Raw genomic sequence first — 25,550 nt, 5'->3', positions numbered from 1 at the left:
AATGTTTATTGTAATGAAGGGAAATGCCATCCAGGTCAACAGTGCGGCTCATCTCTATGTTTTAGGCTTGTATGCGAATCTCTCAACTCTCTTGTGCATTGTTATGGGTGCTTTTTAAGCTCATGAGGGTTAATTGTTCTTTCTCTCTCTTTGTTAGCAGTGTCTTTTGATTGCCCATTATACTCAGCTGTAACCTCTAATTGGTTGTGTTTGCAGTTTTCTCCTCTGTGTTGCGGCTCCAAGCGCTACCTGTCCTCCACTGGAGCTGACGGCACCATCTGCTTCTGGCAGTGGGATGCACGCACGCTCAAGTTTGGGTGAGAAACACGAGACGCAGTACACACAGTCTTAACTGCACAAGTGCCATTCACACCTTTTGTGTCTACATATTGTCGAGCATTTTGCTAATATACCATAGCATTGTGTTTGTTTGTCACACAGTGAAAATCATAATTTACTGAGGTTTTAGTTTATTGTGTGTTGTCTTGATGTTCTTGAATGTTCTTGCTTAATACAGAATATTCTTTCAGACAGTATTGATTTAAACTACACACTGATCTGGGATGATTTGGCTATTGCCACTTTCAGCTTCCAGTTTTAGGTAGATTGGATTGTCTTTTTTTCAGTGCTTCATAGATTGATTTTCACCGTTTAATATGTGCTGAATAGGCCTACTTTTGTGGTAGTGTGAAAAGGAAGCCAAATTCAGCTATCAGGCCCACTTATAAAACCTGTTCTATTAAATACTTACAAACGGATACTTCAGTGTGTGTTTCATCTATCTATTTCTGTGTGTGTGCTCAGTCAGAGGCCCAGTAAATTCACGGAGCGTTCCAGACCTGGCGTCCAGATGATCTGCTCCTCCTTCAGCGCAGGTGAGCTGCTGCTCGTGTTTTGATTTTCACGCATGCTTCGAGACCACCGGAGGGGAAATGGCAACAGAGCTGAAAAAAATTGCACAATTAGCCCAGATTAACTGAAGAGCTACCACAGCAGACAGCCACACTCCAGTGGGCCGGCTGCTTTTTAGTAAATGTGCAATAAGTGTGCTTCACAGTTGTTCAGACTGTATTTCTATTTTGAGATGTTATTGACCTTGAACATTTGATAAATTACTTTAAAGTTTCTTTCGCACAAAGTTTGCAGTCACAAGCACAATACAGTTTTTTGTTTTACCACAGTTTGATCCTTAGAAAGTAGATCTTTACATTATTTTAGAAACTAGCACTGGAATGTATGACTAATGTGACTCTAATGCTTTATGTGTATGTGTATGTCCAGGTGGCATGTTCCTGGCCACTGGAAGCACGGATCACATCATTAGGGTGTACTACTTTGGGTCAGGACAACCAGAGAAGATCTCTGAACTTGAGTCCCATACAGTGAGTTTAAGGATGCCTAACATAGTCCATTGTAATAAAAATGTTTTGACAAATGTAATGTTTTTACTGGTTGTCTTGTACGTTATCTGTTTTCTGTTTTAAGAAATAATGACATACAAAAAATGATTAAGAAAAATAATAAAATGAGACGCAGTTGAAATCTCTGGAAAAAGCTAGTAAGCTGACCTTCAATTAAGGCTTTCTTGTCAGAAACATGATTGATTGGTAATACACATCAAAATTGTCATGCTTTGGAAGACTGACAGAGCAAATGCTTGTTACTCATTGCGTTGTTTTGACTTTTCTTCTGTATTTTTCTCACCTAGGACAAAGTTGACAGCATCCAATTTTCACATTGCAGTGACAGGTAGGTTTGTGTGTGTGTGTGTGTGTGTGTGTGTGTGTTTGAGTGTTTGAGCTACATAATAGGTGTAGTTAATTTTTGTGTGTGCACTGCTGTTTGTTTTTATGGAACCTCGGGGTGTTATAATGTTACTTGATGGTGTCAGCAGAATCACCAACTTTACTTGCTATTTGATACATGCTCTAAAACACGTCCCACACACACACACACACACACACACACACACACACACACACACACATACATATACTTGCACATATCATACACTCTTGTGTGTGTGTCTATGTGGAGTTTGCAGAAAAACAAGCTCAGCTGTAATTCCCCTGGGTTGCTGTAATCTCAGCAGTGAGGGAGGCAGACTGTCTATGCAAAAAGGAAAAAGGAGGGGTAGTAGAGATAGAGAAGGAGATGGGGGGGTTACATACAATTAGTGTATCCTGATATGTGAAGATGAAAGCATTCATTGTATTGTAGAAAGCTGAAATAGAACAAGGTGTTATATTTACAGCTTAGTTGCAGCATGAATCTGTGTTCACATATTTGTGTGTGTGTGTGTGTGTGTGTGTGTGTGTTGCAGGTTTGTAAGTGGCAGCAGGGATGGTACAGCACGAATCTGGCAGCTGCAGCCTCAGGGCTGGAGGAGCATTCTGCTGGACATGCAGACCAAATTACCCGGGTATGTGTGTGTACGGCTGTCAAAGTCTGGCTTTTCTTCGAGCACTGCTGTGCTCGGAGCTCAGAGCCGTGGGTTTACATGATCCTGTGGGTTATAATGTCATTCCAAATTTCACAAAAGTCAATCATGTTGTGTGCAAAAGTGCCAAATCTATAGTATGTAAAGATCCCCTGTTAAAAGCTATGCACAGTTTTAAGGTAGAACACATTTAATCAGGAATAGTTAAAACAACCTTAACGCCCTTTGTGCCAGCAGCAAACTGCGTTTCTTGTAATTAGTACAAGAACAGAACAAGAGAACAAGTATGATGACCTACTCCACATAAACAATTAAGTTAAAGAAAAAAACAACATCTTCACACCTGTGGCGTGAAGTGTGACACAGTGATTGATTACCTGATGGCTCCCAGACAGAATATAGATTTACTGCAGCCAACACAGACAGTGAATGAATGGATTGGAGATGACAATGACAGGCTATTTAAGTCTTTATTGCCTGAATGAACACAGCAAACATGAGACAGCTTTGAGAACGAATATAGATTTTGAGATAGCCTGGTTATCTAAAAAAATTATACATTTGTAATTGTCTGTATATATGTACATATGTATGTATTTATGTATGTATGTATGTCTATATAGTTCTTACACTCACTGTAGTACATAAAGTGGGAGGCAGGGAATTGCACAAGAAAGTGTTGAAATGTTTTGGATGTGCTGGTTTTCGCAGGTTTACACATGTAAACAGTAACAACAGATGTTGTGAATAAATTATGTTAAACTGTAAAGAGATTTTGATGATAATGAATTAGTTTCATTAGCAGGAAAAGCCAGGTGATACATTGTTTACTTCTTTGATTATTAGTTCAGGAAGAGGGTGTTTTTTTTTTTTCTAAAACATTTTAAACATTTTAAATAAAAATCTGCTCTTTTATCCAATTTGTGTGCATAAAGTAAATCAAACTGACCCTAATTCATGCAAACGTGATATCAGTGTATCAACATCTTTCCCTTCAGGAAGTACAACCCTCCTCCGCTGGAAGACAAGGTGACCAAGTTGAAGGTTACCATGGTAGCGTGGGATCGCCATGACAGTACAGTGATCACAGCGGCCAACAATCTGACGCTGAAGGTGTGGAACTCCTCCACTGGCAATCTTGTCCACGTCCTGATGGTATGTAGTAATAACACATATTCACATGCAAACGCAGGGCTAACAAACACAGATACGCATGTACAAACACAATATAAGAAGGAAACAACAACATGAAATTAAATTAAATTGCATTTTAAGGGTCCTCTATCAATCTTACAATACTTAATCTACTCATAACTGACCTTGCAATTATAATCCATGTGTTGCTGCTGCAGTAATTTCTGGTTATTTGGGTAAAACTTTGACATATTATCTGTCAGATTTTTGTACGTGTTCATCTTTTGCATGTTTTGCCCTCTAGCTACAAATCCCATATAGAGTACTATGGATCTTTGCTGACCTTTTCCCATAACATATTATAGATTTTACATAATCTATTATCCTGAACATCTCCTCGTCTTTTTTAAAAAAATCAGTTGTTAGCAGGGACTTTCAGAAACTCTCCATAGTGATGCATTCAAGGGTGTGGGACATTTAGTAGCAATGCGTTAAAACCCAGAAGAAAAACAAAACGTAAACGTGGTAAAAAAGTAAAAGGAACATTGGTAAAAAGTAGAGCCAGACCAATATAGAATTACCAGTGTTGGGGGGGGGAATTCACTGATTACCAATGAGATGAAAATAGACATATATCTATGAAAAAAAAAATAAAGACATAATTTTAACATACTACAAGGACTTTCTAACTTAACACCAAATGAAAGTTCCTGTTGGGGCTTTAACATACACATTTTCAACCAATTCTGAACATGAGAGCTTCTTCTCTCCTACTCTATGCTGCTGCCACAGTATTGTAAATCGCAGCCCACTCTGCTGGATAAACTGTGCAGTGACACCAGGATATTAACACAAAAATGTTTTTCTCCATCTCCTCCACACCTCCTTTTTCTTTTTTGCATTATATACCAGAAAAAAACAGTTTTCATATCAGCATATATTGGATAACATATATGCAGATACTGATAAGCCTGCTATAGGCCAGTATCGGCCGACTGATATATGGGTCTGGCTCTAGTGGGACCAGGAAGAGTGACCCTAACCCCTGACCCCTTAACCCTTAGTGACACAAAGTATGCCAAATTTTGTTTGGCAAACACTGATGATTTCTTTCTGTCTTTTTTCATTTCTTAGAGTGTCTTAATCTATATGTTCATGTTGTTTAACGACAGGGTCACGAGGACGAGGTGTTTGTTCTGGAGCCACACCCCTTTGATCCCAGAATCCTTTTCTCTGCGGGGCATGATGGGAATTGCGTTGTGTGGGACCTGGCCAGAGGAGTCAAGATCCGCTCCTATTTCAACATGGTGAGACTCTCGAGCCCCCTGCACCTCTCTGTCTCTCTGTCTCTTTGCCACTCACTCACTGCCCTCACATTGAAGCTGACAGTGACCAGATCTTGATATTTGTCCCCTTCACACGTGACACACATGTCATATTTTCTCTTGCCGTGAATCAGCAGAAAGACATACAGATTAGCATTGTTACATTTTTTTTTTGTTCTTTTGCCTCTTTTCCACTACACATACTTTCCCTTTCCTTTCGCAGTGTCACTCTTTGTCTCACATTCTTTCACTCTCACCCGCCACTGTTCTTCCCCTCCCTTACTGCTTTCACTTTCTCCTCTTTCTTTTTTTGTTTTCTCTCACCTCCGTGCTGGAGTTTTTCATTTAAAGCACTACACTATGTGTGGCCGTGGGCATGAGTTGAGGGTAGAGTGACACCACACTGATGTCCATATGCCACTGTACAAATTCACCTAGTGTGTTAATCATTGTAGCCTCTGTTGTATTTCCTGCTTGAGTCTCTATGGTAACCAAGGGCAGCATTAATCAGAGTCTCAGAACAAGTGAGTCACTCAGTGTTCTGATCATAGACAGTGAATACAAAAAGTGTGTCATCTTGAAATGGTTCTGTGTGTAACTGTTAAAAATAAACAGTGCTCTCTGTGGACACAATGACAATTGGCTAATGGTAAATGCTAAAATGTAGTGTAAGAGCAGCACAAGTAGAAAGGAATCATGAAGTCAGAGCAATGACCCAGTAATGTCAGTTACACAGCAATAACTAAAGCTTGCCAATGTTAGCACAGCATGCCCAGCAGAGAAACTGAACTCTTGTCCCTCTGACTAGGCTGTCTTCTTAACCACTTGAATACATGGCATGTTAGCTGATGTTAGCCACCATAAGCTAAAGACCAAGTAAGACTGTAGCAGCAAAACAAGTACATGAAATGGAGGAAGGGTGAATTTATTGACTAATAATTAAACTTTTCTTAGAATAGGAAAAATTTGGCTTTTTTTTAGAGGTTACATGGTCTTGAAGCCAAGTCAAGCAGAGTTGCACTATTACTTGTACATGTGACATAATCTTCCCACAGCATCATCCGCAATTCGGTTTGTTTAAGTTGATATGCATTGCTCTTTTGTGCTTTGCAAAATTTGCTGCAAACACTGTTTCCTCAGTGTAGCTGCTACTACAGCCAGTCTGTGACTGAACTGTATGAATTTATTTGTTTGCTTGCAAGAAGGGGGCTTCCTTAAATCCTCTAGAAGGTCTGACAGAGGACGCTGTTCTGTAGCCTTCTGTATCTGGATATTTGTTCTGTCCCTATTCCACAGCTTCTAGAGTTGCCTCTCCTGCAGCTGGCTAAAAACACACACACCTTTTCTTGTTATGATACCAGAATTTTAAACTTCAGTACTATACTTTGATACCTCTTTTGATACCACGGCAAAAAGAAAAAAGTTCTAGGCACACAAAATAGGATTTCCCCCCCCTTTTTTTTTTAAAAAAAAAATGCACACATGGTACAGAAAAAGTTACTTAACACATACTGATTCTTCTTGCAACCTTGTGCTGAAAGTCTGGACTGTAGATGTATTTTTTATAGGTTTGGTACTTTTGATACTATCATTTGATAGAATCGCTTAGTTTTAAACTTGTCTTATCAAAAAAGTATTGAAGTATCCGTACTTTCGACAACCTTATAAGTGACACTCTAGAGATGTTTTCATCTGGTTACTGAATGGAGTATCCACTAACGGCAACAGTCTGCTGACAGTCACAACAGTTAGGGTTTTCTGATAAAGTTTCAGTTTCTGCAGGTGGTGCTCAGTTTTGTAATAGTGTATATTACTGATCTGGCTGTTTATCAAACTCTTTTTATTTCACTATTGCTGCTGGAAATGAGAAATGCTGTCTGTCACATGGTTTACCTGAAAAACATCCATTTTCATAATCTGGCTTTTTGCTTAATCATAAATGTGTTATTTTAATTTTCTATTTAAGTATCAGTACTAAGTGCCATTCATGTGGAATGCTGCATCTGATTTTGCGTACTACACATTTTGAGAAGCTACGGTTGCCTGGAATAGCCCTGGTAGTGTAATACTATTATTTACAATGTGCACCTATCTCTCTCTCTCCCCCCCCTCTCGTCGGACAGATCGAGGGCCAAGGGCATGGAGCGTTGTTTGACTGCAAATGTAGTCCAGATGGGCAGCATTTTGCAGCCACCGACTCGCATGGACACCTGCTCATCTTTGGCTTTGGCTCCAGCAGCAAGTATGACAAGGTAAAGCAACACGCTCACCTTTAATGTTCATACACATGCCTATAAAAACAACTCACTTAATTGATGCTATCAGTAACAACAAATGCCCATGTCACTTCCCCAGATCAGTGGTCCTGATCAGTGTTACATCCTCATTGGAAACATACTTAGCTGAGTATTAGCTTTAAAATGTATGAGTAAATGTACCTCTCCCCTTTTCAGATAGCGGACCAGATGTTCTTCCATACCGACTACCGGCCACTGATCCGGGATGCCAACAATTACGTGCTGGATGAACAGACTCAGCAGGCGCCACACCTAATGCCCCCTCCCTTCCTGGTGGATGTTGACGGGAACCCCCACCACCCTAGATACCAGCGGCTGGTGCCTGGCAGAGAGGGCTGTAGGGATGAGCAGTTGATCCCACAGATGGGGGTCACTTCCTCAGGTACAGAGGCTGAAATCAGATCCCTAGGAATATCTTTTCTCTTCATGGTCTGAGGGCATGAACTCAGTTGTACTCTGCTCTTGTTTACTTGTACACTGTACACTTTACCTGGGGGTGACACTGTCTAATTGTAACTCATCTGTCACACCGCTCTCACAGCCTGACAAGTTATCTGTCATCAATTGTGCATAATGAGGGGCATTTTTACTGAAACTACACCAGCATTGGCAACCATAACCAGAACTAATAAGGCAGTTTCAAATCTTGGCAGGGGTATAAACAGAAACAATCAGTAGTTAACGAAATGCATCAGTAGTGCACAGTGGAGACAGGTAAAGGAGGCGAGGGGGGAGAGGGATTTCTTGTGAGATATGACTGTACATGCTCTCTGTGGGTTTTGCCTTAGTATATAGAATAATGTTAACCTTGCCCTTAAAAAGCTTTTCAAAGCATGCTGGGTATTGAGGTGACTGTGGAGGATATGGGGAAAAACCCATTGCCTTCTTTTCTTCTTTGAAGTTTATAATAGAGCATTGTGACGTGCAGAGTATAGGAACTTTTAGCTCACCTCCTTTTAAATAGAAAGAAATTAATGCAATAAAGCAATGTGTAAATGCCATTATTATAAAACAGTAGGGGTCTTCTTTATGACTTAATTTAAGCTATTTTAGTTTCACCAGAACCACCTCTCTTTCTGTTTCTCTTTCACTTTTTTAAGTCTCTCTCTTTTACTCCATTCCTGTCTCTATCAGGCCTGAACCAAGTGGTGAGTGAGCAGGCGGTGGACGGTCCCAGTCCTCTGGATACTATGATTCAGAGGCTGCAGCAGGAACAGGACCAGAGACTGGGAACAAATGACACCAGGGCGAGCAGAGGTAAGGCCACGTATGACTAGAAGGTCAAACTAATGTAGCGTTGGCACTATCCAAATTAGTTTTAGTTTTCACCTGCACAGGCGTAGCAAGGACATGATTCAGTTCAAATGTTAATCAATTAATTTAATGCCTTAACAGAGGTAAAAATACTAAAGCTTTCTAAATGTAGTGCCACTTGTAGACTCTACCTATCTCTGAAGCAGGTTAAGACAAGACGAATTGCAGATACTATTTTAATCCACATATGATGGATTTGTATAATTAACAGTGTGAAAAGTACACCACACAATACATTTGGACTAATATTTTTATTTGTCAGAGCCACATGTTTGTAATCAGTGTATTGTGAAACTAAAAATATATTTTTAATGAACTTTTCAGATGAAATATGCAACATATTTTTCCAATTATGCAAAACAAACATTTTAAGCAACTCAGTGAGATTTACACAGGAAACCTAGAAAGTTCAATGAAATGTTCTACGATAAGTAATCGCCTGCATGCAGCTGGCTTTATTTAACAGAAAGAAACTGCAGCATTCTTAGTAACAAAATCATGGTTGTCTTTATTGTATGCTTTGAAAATTCTATTAGGTTTTACTAATAAAATATCATGAACTTAGTAACCGGCTAGTTCAAATAATTGTTTCTTCTCTTGTCTCTCTTTGTATCTCCAGAGCTGAAACAATTAGTCAAATAATTAATTAGTCAATCAATACAAAAACAATCAGAAATTATTTTGTTAAATTTTTAATGATATCAGCTTAAGATTAGCTGTTTTGTTTGGCTTATGTAATAGTAAACTAATTATGGGTTTTCAACTGTTGCTCAGACAAAATAAGCAATTTGAAGACGTCTCCTGGTGCTACAAATACCAAGTATATTAGTATTTCTAGCACTTAAATTAATGAATCTACTACAAACACATGGATGAGTTGGGTGTCAGCATTCTCATCTATTATCAAGTGGGACAATTTACCCCAAAACAGTGTAAACACTATTTTCCCTCTCTTTGATATCTCTTTCCCTCAGGATCGGTGGGTTCGCCCACTGAGGTGCACTCTCCGCCCAACGTGGGTCTGCGACGCAGCGGGCAGATCGAGGGTGTCCGGCAGATGCACAGCAACGCCCCACGCAGCCAGATGGCCACAGAGGGAGACCTGGTGGCCTGGAGCCGCAGGGTGCTGGTCCCTGAGCTGGAGGACGCCTCTGTTGGGTAACAGACACACACACACACACACACACACACACACACACACACACACACACACACAAATTTGATTTCACAGAGAGAAACCTCCTTTTGGAAGTGATAGAACTCACTCTGTGTGTGTTTGTTTATTGTGTAGGAGACAGGTAAACTGGCGTGAGGCTAAAGGGGAGGAGGAGATCAATATTTATCAGTCAGAAAGGAGGAGACGTACCATCCACTCTCTCCCCAAGGAGAGCAGGGTAAGTGAATTATCCACACACACACACACACACACACACACACACACACACACACACACTATATACTAACATTATTGTTTTGGGGGAATATAATTAGTTTTCCTCCTTAACCTTTCTATTCAGTGCTAGTTTTAATAGAGATTTTCTGTTTTTCTTTGTCTCCTTTCTGTCCTTCATTCTCTGCTTTTGCAGGTTCATCCAACATCAGAGTGTGTAGTTGACGAGGGGAGGAGGAGCCAGGGTAACCACGGCTATCACACCCGTGCTGCAATGGAGGAGACGAGCCGCCAGAGCGCCGAGGCTGCTGATGACGACGAAAGCACCTCAGAGGTAGATACAATACCGTTACTGTTTTGAATTAAGTTTCAGACTTCATAGGGGAGCTATGTGGCAAACCCTTCCTGATCTTCATCTAAAACACACATGACATGAAAATATTTGTGTTGCAGTTCTTTTGAAGAGGTCTTAAAGTTTAGTCCTAGGGATTTACAGTCAGACGGTAAACAGTGTTTTTTTTATTTTACTTGTGGGATGTCATTTTCCCCATTTTTGTTGGCTCATCTAACTTGTTAGAACTGCTTTTGCACTCAATTTTCGATCAGCTGATTTCACCAAAGACCTTCTATTCAGACTTTGCCAGCATGTTAACCTTTTACTGCCCGCTGTTTTGCGCCTTGGACTTTACCATTTGGTAAAACTGGACTGTTAGTACTGTGAAAAGTAACATGAAATATATGTATGGATGGATTAGACTCCTCTCTAGACTCTTTTAATTTTGTGTTGATTTTCCAAAAGGACACCCTGTCATCAAAATGATCCATTAAAATAAACCATATAGACATAGTGACATTTATCTACCTACAAAGCAGTCTAACAGGCAAACAGTGTGTTAAAGCCATGAAAACTTTATGCACTCTTTCATTACCAGAGTCTAACAATAAAAGTAGTACTCAATTGAGCACTGAAGAGTTAAATGTGGTTTAGGTCTGCTCAGTACCACTTATCTCTGGTGTCTCTCTAATCTAGCAAGCTGATACAAGCACACCGAACTGCTCAACTCACAACAATAGACAAACTTTTTACTATACAGTACCTTCCTGGTGCCTTTCCTTTTCACTGATTCTGTTAATTTCTTTGGTTCGTATTTGTGTCGTTTAGAGCGCTAACATAAAATGATGTGTGTTTCCAGGGAGAGGTGGAGGTACGGCAAATCAACGGACATTCATCAGAGGAGGAGAAGGAAGAGGAAGCAAAGGAGCCCTGGCCAGATGACCACAGTAGTTCAAGGTAAGATACATACAGTACATCACACACATTAATCATATCAACCATCTCCTACTGATACATGCACATGCTGTATGCAAATCAGAACATAAACACAAGCGGATACATCTGTGTATTTAATCTTCTCTCTGTGATTTATTTGCAGCGACTACTCTAGCGATTATTCCGACTGGACAGCGGACGCAGGGATCAACCTTGAACCGCCCAAGAAGAGTGTGAAAGTAAAAAAGAAAAGCAGCAGCTCTGAGGAAGATGGAGAGAAGAAGAGGGATGGGAAGAAAGAAAGAAAGAAAGAGAAAGCCGACAAAGATGGCGCATTACCAAAAAAGAAGACGCCAAAGGAGAAGAGGAAGGTTTGTTGTTAGTAATTGTGTTTTGCCTGCTTGTGGCTCCAGGAGTAAATCAAAGTTACTACCCTTCAGCCATTTGCGCAAATGAGTGCTCAGATTAAACAGTGTTTTAAAGACAAATAATTGAAGTCAACACAAGTACATTGTTCTCACATTCAACAAAGGTGACAAAAGGTTCTTGTGCAACATTTTATGCACATTTGATGTAAAAAAAATTCATACATTTCAACTTTTGATTTAAAGTATGGACACAGATTATTCAAAGTTTAGGTCCTTATTTAAATTCTGGAGAAGAAAAGAAATGTTACATAATGAAAAAACTCTAAATTAAGAACTGTTGTTGACTGTTTATTTTGTTGTGTGTCATTCAGAGGACAGAGCTTGAGGAGCAAGGGCTAACACTGGAAGAGTGGCTACCCTCTGCCTGGATCACAGACACGGTCCCCCGCAGATGTCCTTACATACCCCAGATGGGGGACGAGGTACGAGCTGTTTCACTGTCCTCAGCACATGTGCACCACATGTCTGCTCATACCAAAACACCGGCTCATGTTTTACATAGCAACAAGACTAAAAATCTGCACTAAATTTAGCGGCCCCATGAGGCTGTAATGTCCATTACACACAAGTAAATAAGGGACACACTGAGTGACATTGCCATCCATAGCAGCTGAAAATATAATTTAACTATGTTACCAGAAATTTTACATTCCAGAAACATATACAATATACAGTTCTGTGATATATTTGAATTGATGTATGTGTGTGTGCAGGTATACTACTTCAGACAGGGCCATGAAGCCTATGTGGAGATGGCCAAACAGAAAAAGATTTACAGCATCAATCCTAAGAAGCAGCCCTGGCACAAGATGGAGCTACGGGTAAGAAACACTTTGACAAAGATGGATTGAAGACTCTCTGAAGAGAGACTCTGCTCTTTAGATCCCATGTATCCAGAGATTTATATAGTCTCTTTATTTGTGTGCCCACAACCACTGAAGAGAATCCTCTTGTAAAAATCACAGTAGAGCCATGAAACAAAAGTCAATACAGTCCTCACACAGGGGAAATACGTTTGTCCAGTTAAATTAATAACAGTGACATTCATTAAGAACATAAAAGTAGAAGTCATAGTGAAAAACCTCTCTCACAATCCTCTGATAGATATGTAGTGAACATCAGATGCCAGATCCTGTTTTTCAGTCTCACATCTTGACTGACATTTTGGCAGTGTAATACTTTCAGTGACACTTCTCTTTTAAAGATGCTGAGTTCCAAAGGTAATGGCTAAAAAGGCCAGAGTAGAAATAAGATAATAAATGACACAATCTTCCTCAGAATACATAGCAGTTCCTAGTAATCGCTACATAGTTTCAAGCTACAATGATGCAATCATTCACCATTGCACACACACACACACACACACACACACACACACACACACACACACACACACACACACACAGAGTATTTAGCTTATAAACCTCTTACTGGTATTTCTTCTTACTCACAGACGCTTGTCCCGTTTCTCTTTCATGTTTACTTTAATCCCTTTTCCTTCCAAAAAAAATGTACATCAGCTAAAAGAAAAATGTCTTCAGAGAACAAAGTTTTCACCCCTATATATGAAACTGTCTCTAAAAGAATGGGGAAAAAGACTTTAACACTTAAAAGTAACAGTTTATGGGATTGCATTTTTACTTGGGATATATTTCATTTCTTTTCCATGTGTGGAGGCAGAAATAGCAATTTCCGTGCAGACAGCAGTCCATAATGCATTGCAGCCACAGTGTGCATCTTTGTTAATGTATTGCCTGTAGCGTGTAAAACATAGCGGTTCTATACCTTTTTTTTTTTTTATTTGAACAAACAGCTATGGCAACATTAAAGTATTACTTTCTCCGGTTTCACTTTTTCTTAGCTCGAAAAACTTACTGTAGACCTGCTAACTCTCTCTCAGCCTACACAGTACACAACATTGAAAAGAAAATATATCAATAGAAAATGAAAAGTAATGCATTGATCTATATTTAATCTAATCCAGGAAACGCCAATCACTCCCAAGAAATGAGCTGTATTCATTTGCATTATTTGTCCTTTTTTTTTGGCTGTTCAGGAGCAGGAATTGATGAAAATAGTTGGCATCAAGTATGAGGTTGGCTTGCCCACACTGTGCTGTCTGAAGCTTTCCTTCCTGGACCCTGACACCGGCAAACTAACCGGAGGATCCTTCTCTATGAAGTAAACATCCCAATGTGACACATGCTATATTTAATGGAATTTCCATTTTTCACTCTTGTTTTCACCTTTTTTTCCACCAACAACATTTGTGCCCACAGAGTGGGAAACTATTCTCTGTAATCTATGGGCCTTTCTTCTGCTAAGTTTAAATATAATATTTATTTCCCTAAATGAATTCTTGTATTGACACAAGGCAAGGCAGTACTCCTAAAACATTTAATCCAGTTGACTGACAGTACAAAAGTAAAGACTGTTATGGGAATGGCAAGCTGCTACTCCAAATTGTCTGTGTTAGATCTATTTCACACTGTTAATATGGTTGTTTTATTTATTCTTTTGTTGCTTAGTTGCTTACATTTTTGTCTTGTTGCAGATACCACGACATGCCTGATGTCATCGACTTCCTGATACTACGACAGCAGTTTGACAATGCCAGAAAGAGGCAGTGGAGTATAGGTCAGACAGGTTTGCCTTTGTTGTCTGACACGCAGAATACAAAATACATGTCACGTATATTTTCTAGCTTAAATCATGAGGTCAGCTGTTGTTTTCTTGTAAAGATCTAAACTAACTGTGATGTGTGTGTATAGGTGACAGGTTTCGGTCTGTAATTGACGATGCCTGGTGGTTTGGGACCATCGAGAGCCAGGAGCCCTACCAGCCTCAGTATCCTGACAGCCTCTTTCAGTGCTACAATGTCTGGTATGATCACCGCTTGTATTTACTCTGTTTAGGGCTGCACAGTTGAAAACGCATAGAAATCAGAGCTCTACACGGTCTCACAATTAGATCCATTGCTTCAAACCTAAGGTTGCATCAACAAATGACAGGACTGCTTAACCCCCTGTGACAAACTGTGTCAGAAATAAAAACAGATATAATGTGTGTTAAACAGAAATGACAAGACCAAAATGGATCAGAATCAAGGAAACCTCTGTGATGATGGTGAGAAAAGGAAGTCAGACCTCGCGAATTATATTTTGCAGTTGCAGCACTGCAGGTTACTGCCAGAAATGTATTCAATCCATTGAAATGACACAACAAAATGCAACATTACAAAACTATACAGTATCAGCATAACGTGAACTTTATAAAGTACAACACTGTATATAGAGAGTACTGAACCAGCAGGTACGAGCAGGTTATAGAAGGAGAACTGTAATCTCTTAGTGAGAAAATCATGCAGCACTTATTGATGGTACATATTTACCAAACATTGTATTATTAAAATCCTGTGATTTTGAGAAACTTAACTTGGAGATTGATTTTCAAAATCAGAAAAGTTGGCTACTGTGTGAAAGTGTGAAAACTTTAACTGGGTTCCCAGTCTTTGTCTGCTGGTCTCTTGGTATCTTAGTGGAATCCTGGGACTGAATGAGTTTGACATCTGACTTCCACCGATGACAGAATAAGGAATAAGAAACGTGAACCTGTTTCATTAAAATGGTTTATATGTAACAGGGATTTGTCTGCTTGGACAAAATCCAGGCATGCGTAGACAAATGGCTCGATGTGATTATGCCGCTGACACCTCCTCTCACAACACTCATTAACTGCACACCTCATGGCTTGAATCACTCATAAAACTTGATGAAACAGTCCTGGATGTTTAGATTTGATATTTACAATGACGCCAACTAACACTGCCCATTGTTTTGCTATTGGTGAACTTTCATTGTCAGTGACATTCCAATTTGAAACGTTAATGAGCATATTATCTGTTTGAGTTAGTTTTTCTTTGTCCGCACTGAGTGCTCATGGTGACACATTATTTGAAAAACCTTGTTAGAGAATGACATTCACTTTAGGATGCTTGTAATACGTCACCTATGAAATTACAAAGACAAAGGCTCAAAGATGACTTTGACAATTCATATCAAAACTATTTCTCATCCAGCTGGGATAACGGAGACACGGAAAAGATGAGTCCTTGGGATATGGAGCCCATCCCTGATGATGGTAGGTCACTCTTAATATGCCCACACTGCAGTATATACACATTTACACTTCCTTTACAAATTTTAACATTTTGAAGGATTCTTCAGTTTCTCTTGTTCCCCGCGCAGCCACGTTTCCCGAGGAGTTGGGCATGAGCGTCCCACTGATAGAAGAAGAGCAGAAGGAGCTGCTCTACGTCCCACTGGACGGGGAGTGGGGCTGCCGCACACGCGCAGAGGAGTGCGAACGCATCATCAAAGCCATCGACCAGCTCTGCACACTCGGTATGACGTCATCAAGCCTCTGTGAAAATAACGATCTGCTTGTGTGACTTAAGCGGCGATGTGAAGTTCAGCCAGGAGGTCCCATTTCTCGTAAAGCAGCATGACTGTCCACACAACATGAGTCACCGCTCTGAGCTCATCAGCGTGAGCCGAGCAGGGCCACGGATCAAATGTTAAAAGAAATAAGCTGCTAACACGTTCAGCCGCATACTGAGGTGCTTGCTTGAGTTCCCATTAAGTGATGTAATGTCATATAAAGCACAGGCTTTGTGTTACTGCACCCCTCCCGGTGGAAAGCTGGTCTGAGGGCTCCCTCTGGTGATCGTTTGGGAATGAAACACACATGAGCACCAACAGCCTGCACACTTAATCCTTCTAGATCTCTCCCTTGTTACTCCTACGCTTCATGCTACAGTTGGCTTACAGGACAGGATTTATATTAACTCTTGCAGGTGCATCTAAATTTAGACCCCGTAAGCAGGTTATTTTATTTAGAAGGAGACATATCATGTAGAAAGGATATCCACCTTTGTTAAACCATTATGGTCCACAATGGAATTTTAGGTCAAATTGGTCAAAGTGTGAAGCTACAGCAAGTTTTTCTTAACACATTTATTTAGTTGTTAGTTACTAGGGGTAGCTCTTTTTTTTGATAGGTTAGGAATTTCACATCTCCATAATTTTTGATACACATATTGTTAAAATATATATTCAAAAAGAAAATATATAATCTGTTGCTTTTCTTGGTCCAGTATTGCCTTTGTGCAGAGCTAAGAAACATTTTATAATGTATAATAAATTTTTATCAAATGCCTGGATTTACAACACCTTCAATTTCAACAATATGTGATTTGATCCAGTGTAAATATTATTATGATATTTTATAAATGCAGAAAAGTCACAGAAATAAAATATCAAAGAAAATCAACGTTGTTGACCAGTTAAGGCATGATAAATATGGGAAATAAAAACTTATGATTTTGTCATGTGTTGCAACATGTCTTGACAGTTTCCACAGCAGATTTTGTGTTTCCACCTCTAACAGGAAAAAAAAATCTATGTGGCATTTCCATATCATTCTTATTATGGTCAGTCATTTCTGACTATACCTCTCTATCCACCTTTAAAAAGTTTAGTTTCACAGTATTACTAAATGTTTGTCTTACATTTAGCAGATGTGTTCCAGTAATAATCCTCTCTTCTTGTGTGTTCACCCTCAGATGTGGCGGCGCCATTCACCTTTCCAGTGGATCTACAAGCTTACCCCACATACTGCACAGTGGTGGCCTACATCACTGACCTCAGCACCATACGCCAAAGGCTGGTGAACCGCTTCTACAGGTACCTCACATGAGGCTGTGTTTGGGTTAAAGGGATGGCAGACAATACAGAGTGTGTGTGTGTGTGTGTGTGTGTGTGAATTACGTACACACTCAACATATTTTTTTCTCTTTCAGACGACTGTCCTCTCTGATGTGGGAGGTCCGTTACATTGAACACAACACCCAAACATTCAATGAGCCCGGATCATTCATTGTCACTACTGCCAAGTTTGTCTCTGACCTCATGCTGCAATTCATTAAGTGAGTATGATCTTAAAGCAATCCACACAGAAAAAATCAGTTATCAAAACCTTCTGGTTAAAAATTGGGATTATATTCCATGTTTTAAACACCTCACAACATTTGCACTGTCAGATATAATTTATGCTCTCTCCTCCTCTTTTCTTCTTCAGGGACCAAAGTCTGACAGACCTCATGCCCCTCTACAAAACTATGAAGAAGGCTACCTTCTCTGACTCTGAGGATGAGGTGTGTTTACATATCTACATGTTTACACTGTAACTTGTCTTAAAAAGGCCCTGAACATGTTGCTTTTTATTCTAATTAATTGCTGAAATTGGTTACATAATCTCACCAAATCAAAAAATAGTCAAATACTGGTAGTCATCAAAGAAAAGCATACTTTCACTATTTCTTCTTAATTCCAAAATATGTATATTGCATGTATCAAGGGTGAGGGATAATGCCTGACGAGGTGTTCACTAATTCATGATTATGGACACCTCAAAGTGCATTATCCTGCTTATACCATGGTCACTTAGGAAGATCATTCATTTATATTTTCAAAATCTAAAGTTTTTTAACATGCCACTACTCCAGTAAATCGGACAAACCTTAGATATGACTTGGCATTTCTAGCTCCCTTATACTAGCAAGATTCAAAGTCAGTAACACTGCGTGCAGTTGACAAACACTACTTAGGTGTGCGACATCAGGAATTAATGGACACTCTTAATCAGCATCGAGTATTCACCCAGACCGTGGTATAACAAGTAGTAATTCTAATTTTAAATGCTGCTGTTATTAGGGCAGCGCAGCCTGTTGTACAATATGCAATAATTCCCCATTTCCTATCTATTTAGGATGATGAGGAGGAGGAGGATGAAGATAGTAATACTCCTGGAACATCCAAGCGGAACCACAAGGTAGCGTTATGGTGACAGCGTTGTCCCACACATCCTACACTGCTGTTCATGAGAGTGAAAACAAACTTTACTAAAGTCTGAAGTCTTACTTTTAATATTGAAAGTTAAATCTAGCCTCCAACCTAGCACAGTTACTTCTATTTACCTGACTTTTTTTGTATAGGGTCGTCGACCCATGCGGCGCCAACTTCGAACCCGACCTCCCTCTTACGACCCTCATGCATGGAGGGGACGCTGCAAGGAGCTGCTGGATCTCATCTTTCAGTGTGAAGATTCAGAGCCCTTTAGAGAACCCGTGGACCTACAGGAATACCCGGTACTTACGCAAAAACTTGTTGCTTTCAGTATTGTGTGAACTCTACCTTCCTCAGAAACAAACTGATGTGATGTGAGTTTAGCTCATAGAGAATTTGTATTAGGCTCAGGTCAATTTGCATTTTCAGTTACCTTTTTTGGTCCTTGAAACTTACTATACAGTCAGTCAGGGGCACAAGTGGCTACAACTCAATTACACAAGGAGTGGTGTTTGAAGCGAAGGGATTGTTTGGTCTGAAAAACAGGCCTCTCCATTCAGCATCTGAAATGAAAACCAAATCTAATGGGAAAGTTGTGAAGGAGAAACAATGTGAACAGACTCACAGTTTCAGTGGGCTGCAGTTCTCTTGTTAACAGCGGAGTAGTGGAATTCTTTCACAGTTGGTTCTCTTTTTCCAGTCCACTTAAAGTAACAAAAAAAACAAATCTCCCACATCTTTACCCTCTCCTCTACTCCTTATTGTGTTCTCATCTTTTGAAACTTGTAATTGAAATGTCCCAACTTCCCTCCGCCTCTCCCAGGACTACCTGCAAATAGTCGAATCACCAATGGACTTTGGCACTGTTCTCAACACACTAACAGAAGGGAAGTACCAGTCTCCCATTGAGCTCTGCAAAGACGTCCGGCTGATTTTCAGCAATTCCAAAGCTTACACGCCCAGTAAGAAGTCTCGGGTGAGACACACATGCAAAAACACATACTCACACACTCTTAATATACCTTGTAGCGTTCTCATATTTTCATGTTTTGTATTTTAATACAAATAAAATACTTCCCTTTTTGTTTGTGTGTGGCAGTTAAATCAGTCCTTTATTGTGTCTCCAGATCTACAGTATGAGTCTGAGGCTCTCTGCACTGTTTGAGGAGCATGTCAGCTCCATCTTGGCTGACTACAAGGCCATCCACGGCCTGACAGATAAACTGACCAGACAGGGCACTGACAGACAGACACGACACACTACAGACAGACAGACACGGCACGCCATGAAGAGGAGGAGGAGGAGGAGCGAGTCTCCAGCCAGCAGCACTGCATCCAGGTAGGAGAAAGGACATTTTATTTCTTGTCTTGTCTTTTCTGTCTTTTACTGTGCATTAGGTGTGATCTTTTGTATTCTTTCCTCCCATCCTGCCTCTAGTCCAGAGAGGAAGAGACGTGTGTCATCCAGGGTGACCGGGAAAAGGGAGCCATCACCAGCTCCTTCACGACCCTCCTCTCTGAGGCAGAGCATCCCCCCCAAACAGCCCCCACAGCTGGTGAACGGGAAGGCAGACACACCGGCTGCAGGGCGTACACGAAGTGCAGCACGCCATTCTACACACACTCCACCCTCCTCTTCCTCCTCACATAACACCACAAGCAACCCACAGAGCACAGCAGGTTAGATCACTTCTACGTGTAAATTCATACTGACAGCAAGAATATCAACAACTGTACTTAAAGGAGTGGTTTGACATGGGAAATGCATGTATTTGCTTTTATGTTTAGAGTTAGATGAGACGATTTATACCTCTTACATTTTTATGCCAAATATGAAGCTTCTGCGAGCAGCTGGTTAGCCTAGTTGCTTGGCAACCTCACAGTGACAACAAAACTCCAGGAAGTTACTGCGCCCAGTCAAGAAATATCTGTGTCATTTTTAAACTCTGTTTATTGTATGAAATTAAATAAGCTTTAGAGCTGGTGGTAGGCACATTTTGTTAACTTTAGACACAGCCATGCAACCTGTTTCCCCCGTTTCCTGTCTTTGTGCTAAACTAACCAGCTGCTGGCTTCATATTTACCGTACAGGCATGAGAGTGGTTTTTTTAGTTTTTTCACCCTTAACAAGAAAGCATAGTTTATTAACAAGTACCGACCACATGTAACAGGATGTATTTACTTCCTTTCTTGCATATCTTATTGCCATCGACAGAGTCTACTCGCTCACTGAGGGCTCATAACTCTGTGTCAGCTTCAACGCCTCCTGCTCCTGAAAAGGTGACACCCCCTCCAGCCACGGAAAGTAGCAGTGGAGGAAGCACCCGGAGGAAACTCAGGACTCCTGTACGACTCACACCCGGTAAGAGATAATGTCTCAAAGAAGTGACCGTGTGATGCTTAGGTTATGATTAGAGTCATAAAACACATTTATTGTCACCGGTCTGCTATTGATTTATATTTTCTTCGTTTTGTCCCGTAAATCAATGTCCTTTTCTCCCAGGCTCTCCTGCCAGCCCTTCATCTCAGAGCACAGTCCACCTGAATGGCCACAGTAGTCACGTGACCCTGGGCGTTGGGAGGAGGGGGCGGAAATCCAGAGTGGACCCACCAGTGAGTCCTCCAGAAGTCACAACTCCGGGGAGCCCTTCCCGACCCCGCGGCCGCCCTCCTGGCAAGAAGAGAGGCAGGAAGAGCAAGCAGGAGCTGGAGGAGATGAGAAGGAGCGGCAACCGCAGGAGCTCCACCCCAGATGATGAGCTTGACCAATCGACGGGGGACGAAGGCGGGACATCTTCCGCGCAGGAAACATCTGTGATGTCGGACTCTGGAGTGGCATCGACGCCCAGACGGCGCGGCCGGCCCCGAGCAGTAAGAACTGATGAAGCCACTCCTCCTCCTGCTGAGTCACCCGAGCCCTCGCCGCTGAGGAGGAGCAGCAGGAGAGCCAATGAGGACATCACGCCTCCTCCCCAACCTGCTCCTCAACGACCCAACCGGAAGGAGTCTCCAAAGGAGGAGGGAGGGGATGGGGCAAGTGGGTCGATGCGCACCCGTAACCAGGGGCGAAGGTCCGCCTGGTACATGGAGGAGGACTCTGAGGAGGAGCAGAGGCAGTTGCTGTTTGAGGACTCATCAATCACATTTGGCACCTCCTCAAAGGGACGCGTCCGCAAACTCACGGAGAAGGCCAAAGCCAACCTGATAGGGTGGTAACGGGGAGCAGGAGCAGGCTGGTTGCCCTGACACAGGAGAAATCTGGCTGAGATTTCTTAATCCATGTGTTGGAGGAGCAGGGGGCTGAGTAGAGGAAGTCGTGCTCTGTGTTGTATGCATTTGTTGTGCGCATATGTGTGTGTACGTCCGGGGAGTTGCTAGTCCAGCTGCTGCTATTCGAAGCTGTGGCTACCGAGAGACGCAACAGCGCAGTAATCTGTCCACTCCTACTTCCTCTCGGCCCAGCAAGCACATCGCTACGCCGGCCCCAATGGCTTTCTGACGACGCATGTTCATTCGTTCCGACTCCTCCGACATTATTGGTCCATGTTGGATCCCACAGGAGCTCACGACCCCCACGCTGGTGGTCTTGTGACTCGTCCTCCTGTCCAATGAACCACTCTACACCTCCGTCTGACCTTAAACACTGTTGGTGTCAGACTTGGCAAAACAGTAGTCGTTTTAGTACTTGAAAAAAAAAATCACGAGGAGAGCTGGATGTACCTTAACTCACTCTTGCTATTTTTGAGGACTTTTCAAGAGTCTCTGCTGGGTATGTCAAAGATGCCCACTGAGCTGAAATTGTTAGGTCTGTGAGGGATTACAGACCACTGGCCTGACAACGTCTTTCGCCCCCCCCTCTTCTTCATTGTTCCTGCTCTTTTTTTATACAGCCCTCTCTGCTTTTTCTAAGATTTGTACGTGATGATCGGCCCTCTGTTTTCGGAAGTCTTACACATTGGCTGACCTGAGCGTGTCTGTCTGCGCTAAAATACCAAATGGTGTACCTTTGTTGGTACTGTAGATCTGTAGGTGTTGTTTACTGTTGATGTGTGTGGGTGCGCTTGGGTGGTTTCTTTTGTTTTGTTTTTTGCATGTTAGAAAGTTTTTACTATGAGGAGGAGAAAAAGGATGCATGGGTGAAAGGGGTCATTTATATATGTCTGGATAGATCATGTTTCAATGCGTCCTCAACATTAGCAATACCTTGTGCCTTTATGTCTGTGGTGTGCGTGCGTGAGTGCATGTGTGTGTATAAGTGCGCTTGGCCTCTGCCCTGCAAAGTACATGTGCCTGTATGTGTACAAACTAAGTTGTGACTCTTGCAAGTGTGTGTAATTGAAGGAGCGTGTGTGTTTTTATAACACAGTTGAGTGTGTCATTCAATTTCAGCGTACAAACAGTGGCATACGGTTTGATCGTTGTGAAACCTCTCAAAGAAATGTATTTATAGCAGTTGAAAAAAAGACTTTACTGTTGTTGTAAAACCATTATTCATGTCAATATATTATCCTATAACCAACCTATCGTCAGTTTATACCTAAGGTACAGCCAGTGGAGCTTTGGGTGACTAGCTTTGAGATGCACTTACCACAGACCGATTATCAATGCAGTCGTAGGGAGTAACCCTGTGTATTTTAAAATTGTTAACATATAAAAATTGACTTTTTAAATGTTGATATGTTTCTATGGTGACCATACACAAACACAAATCTGTCTCGCATGTTCTAGCACTTTCTCATGCCTGGAGAAAAACAGGATCGAGCCGGATCAAACTGGATCGAATTTGGAGAGAGAGGGACAAGTCTTACATTCATATTTCTGATTGTGTGCCTTCGCTCTTCTGGCATATTGAACCCTCGGTTTCTGCTTTTGCCCCCCCCCCCTTCTTTTTTCTCCTGCTTGTTGCCTGGTTCAGAGAACTGGACTTTGGGGACCGGACTGGACTTCACAGGCTCGTATTGAGGGCTTATGGAAGAGAGAAACGACTGACTGGGGGCAAACATGTCACTCTCTCCCTGTACACAAAAGTAATGGACTGAGTTTATACATATGACCACCTCCACTTTTGTCATACTTTGTGTTTTCACCCCAGCACAAAGCAACTGAATGCCAAAATCCAAATCAACAGTGTTGTGGGTTTGACTGGGGAGAACTGGACGGTAGCATCTATATACACCCGGTTCATTTCATAGGTCTTTCTTGTCACATATTATCCAACATATATCTCATCTGTTTATTATTGTTTTTGTTCTTTTGTTATGGATTTGTCAATGCCAAATTCTGTCTTTGGGCACTGAAGTTTTAGAACATGGCTTTTGAATGTGTTTATTTTCTGTCTCCACAGTGAGTGTGTTGAGCTTGATTTAATGTGTCAACTGTTTTCTGTCTGTGTCCTTGCCATACAGGACAATGTTTCAGTGGCTAGATCTGTGGAGTTAAATTGGTGTTTTATACTCCTCGCACTTATTTGAGGATACAATTAACAACTTCTTTTTTTTTTTTCTTCTGTCAGTCTGGCTTATATTTACTTCACAAAATGTTTGTTTATATTGTGTATATGAAGAGTTTTATTCCAGATTGAGACAGCCTAAAACACTGACACTTTCCTCCACAAATGACTGTTGGCATGAAAATAAATGTTATTGTTGGGTTTCTATTGAAGATAGGAAGGTAATGATTGTTGCCCACAAAACTGTGTATTTTGTGGGCAACGACAAACTCTTCATAGGCACATAAAGGCTTTGGATTTTTTTTTCTTTTCTATCTCAATCACAAATAATCATATTTACATATATGCACAGATTTTATGAGTAGAGTGTGGAAACAAAATTTTAGACCCTGGCTTCTCAAACCTAAGGTATGAGCTCACTTTTAAACATAGTGTTTACATGAGCCGACTAAAAGAAAAAACATTGCAGTTGAAAGTTCCAAATGTTTGCTGGATTTTGGATGTTTTCATGGACATACCCCATTCTGAATCAGGAATCAGTTGCTGCTCTTGCCTTTGGCCTGCTATGTAGCAGCCATTGTATCCCCAGGTAATAAGGGGGTGGGCAGGGATGTGCGTTATTCCTGCTCTGATTTCCCATTGAATTACAGTCACAGTGGGAATGCAGCCATCATATCTGAGTAGACATCAAACGTGTTTGTTCTGCTTTTGCCCCCTCTTCATCAGATCACCCACACTACCTGTATTTATCAAACCTGTCAAAGTAAGAGAGCTGACATGGAATTGCTGGTCGCGTTAGTAATTATCTACAACTTCTAATCATTTCAGAGGGGCCTTAAAAGCAAGTAACTGGTTTATAAGCAAGAATTGGTCAATTCATTCATTCACACTTTCAAACGAGCCACATCTGTCCCCAGTAGTTCATAAAGTTTTTGGCTTTTAGTTGATTTTTACTGAGAAGTTCTGAATCAGTGACTCAGCAGTTCAGATCAGCCCTCTTACTTTACAAGGCCCGCAGTGCATTTTGGAGCTCATGTACGCATACATTTACCACGGGCCTGTGCTAAAAGTGTGGCAGAGTTGTGCTGTTTGTGGCCTCTGACTGGGCATCACAGTGTTTGGGTCAGAGGTTAAAGGTCACAGTGTGTGTGTGTGCGTGTGTGTGTGTGCGTGCGTGTGTGTGCGCGCGCGTGTGTGTGTGTGTGCGTGAAGTGGCTGCATGTGAGCCACCAGGAAGCATTTTGGGATGTTTTAAGTTTTAAGGGGGTGTGGGATGGGAAAGAAGAGAACTGGGAAGGGGAAAGGGGTCTGTTTCACGTGAACTGATTGAAGAGGATGTCTTTGTTAGTTTGGATACTTTTTATATATAAAGGAATTAATGCAAAAAAGAAGCATATGACTAGAATGTATGTGTAGGGGAGTACTGCTGTCCTGTTAGTTCATACCAATATTTTAAGTAAATAAACAGTTGTGTTTCCATATCCACTTTCCCTTCCTGTTGTTGTTTGTGTCATTAAAAAAAATCCACTCTTGTTCATTGTTTTTTTTAAAACCTAAATTCATATTTTACACAACACGAAGGGGTCTTTTTCAAAATA

The 25,550-nt window shown here is 41.1% G+C and overlaps 1 protein-coding gene across 4 annotated transcripts in view; it reads left to right on the top strand.

Moving 5' to 3' along the window:
• The window catches only part of phip (pleckstrin homology domain interacting protein), a 36,273-nt gene extending 10,789 nt beyond the window's left edge, over positions 1 to 25,484 (top strand). Inside the window, exons 9-40 of one of the 4 annotated variants that reach the window (XM_051408869.1) lie at positions 217 to 317; positions 805 to 875; positions 1,282 to 1,382; positions 1,709 to 1,749; positions 2,324 to 2,422; positions 3,439 to 3,595; positions 4,747 to 4,881; positions 7,023 to 7,151; positions 7,353 to 7,578; positions 8,331 to 8,453; positions 9,485 to 9,668; positions 9,802 to 9,904; positions 10,097 to 10,234; positions 11,094 to 11,191; positions 11,334 to 11,541; positions 11,910 to 12,020; positions 12,312 to 12,419; positions 13,655 to 13,779; positions 14,153 to 14,235; positions 14,370 to 14,481; positions 15,677 to 15,738; positions 15,846 to 16,001; positions 17,222 to 17,342; positions 17,459 to 17,584; positions 17,737 to 17,812; positions 18,427 to 18,489; positions 18,653 to 18,805; positions 19,327 to 19,479; positions 19,631 to 19,842; positions 19,942 to 20,183; positions 20,719 to 20,865; positions 21,007 to 25,484. In XM_051408869.1, coding sequence (XP_051264829.1) covers positions 217 to 317; positions 805 to 875; positions 1,282 to 1,382; positions 1,709 to 1,749; positions 2,324 to 2,422; positions 3,439 to 3,595; positions 4,747 to 4,881; positions 7,023 to 7,151; positions 7,353 to 7,578; positions 8,331 to 8,453; positions 9,485 to 9,668; positions 9,802 to 9,904; positions 10,097 to 10,234; positions 11,094 to 11,191; positions 11,334 to 11,541; positions 11,910 to 12,020; positions 12,312 to 12,419; positions 13,655 to 13,779; positions 14,153 to 14,235; positions 14,370 to 14,481; positions 15,677 to 15,738; positions 15,846 to 16,001; positions 17,222 to 17,342; positions 17,459 to 17,584; positions 17,737 to 17,812; positions 18,427 to 18,489; positions 18,653 to 18,805; positions 19,327 to 19,479; positions 19,631 to 19,842; positions 19,942 to 20,183; positions 20,719 to 20,865; positions 21,007 to 21,719 — 4,677 coding nt within the window. In that variant the 3' untranslated portion in view covers positions 21,720 to 25,484. Of the gene's footprint in view, positions 1 to 216; positions 318 to 804; positions 876 to 1,281; positions 1,383 to 1,708; positions 1,750 to 2,323; positions 2,423 to 3,438; positions 3,596 to 4,746; positions 4,882 to 7,022; positions 7,152 to 7,352; positions 7,579 to 8,330; positions 8,454 to 9,484; positions 9,669 to 9,801; positions 9,905 to 10,096; positions 10,235 to 11,093; positions 11,192 to 11,333; positions 11,542 to 11,909; positions 12,021 to 12,311; positions 12,420 to 13,654; positions 13,780 to 14,152; positions 14,245 to 14,369; positions 14,482 to 15,676; positions 15,739 to 15,824; positions 16,002 to 17,221; positions 17,343 to 17,458; positions 17,585 to 17,736; positions 17,813 to 18,426; positions 18,490 to 18,652; positions 18,806 to 19,326; positions 19,480 to 19,630; positions 19,843 to 19,941; positions 20,184 to 20,718; positions 20,866 to 21,006 lie in introns of all 4 variants that reach the window. The other 3 variants (XM_051408867.1, XM_051408868.1, XM_051408865.1) reach the window with 3 other exon arrangements.
• The last annotated feature ends 66 nt before the right edge of the window (positions 25,485 to 25,550 follow it).

The sequence above is a fragment of the Dicentrarchus labrax genome, unplaced genomic scaffold (assembly GCF_905237075.1).
Source record: "Dicentrarchus labrax unplaced genomic scaffold, dlabrax2021, whole genome shotgun sequence".
Taxonomy (NCBI): domain Eukaryota; kingdom Metazoa; phylum Chordata; class Actinopteri; family Moronidae; genus Dicentrarchus; species Dicentrarchus labrax.
The sequence above is the reverse complement of the archived record's forward strand: the minus strand, read 5'-3'. Positions and strand labels throughout refer to the sequence as shown.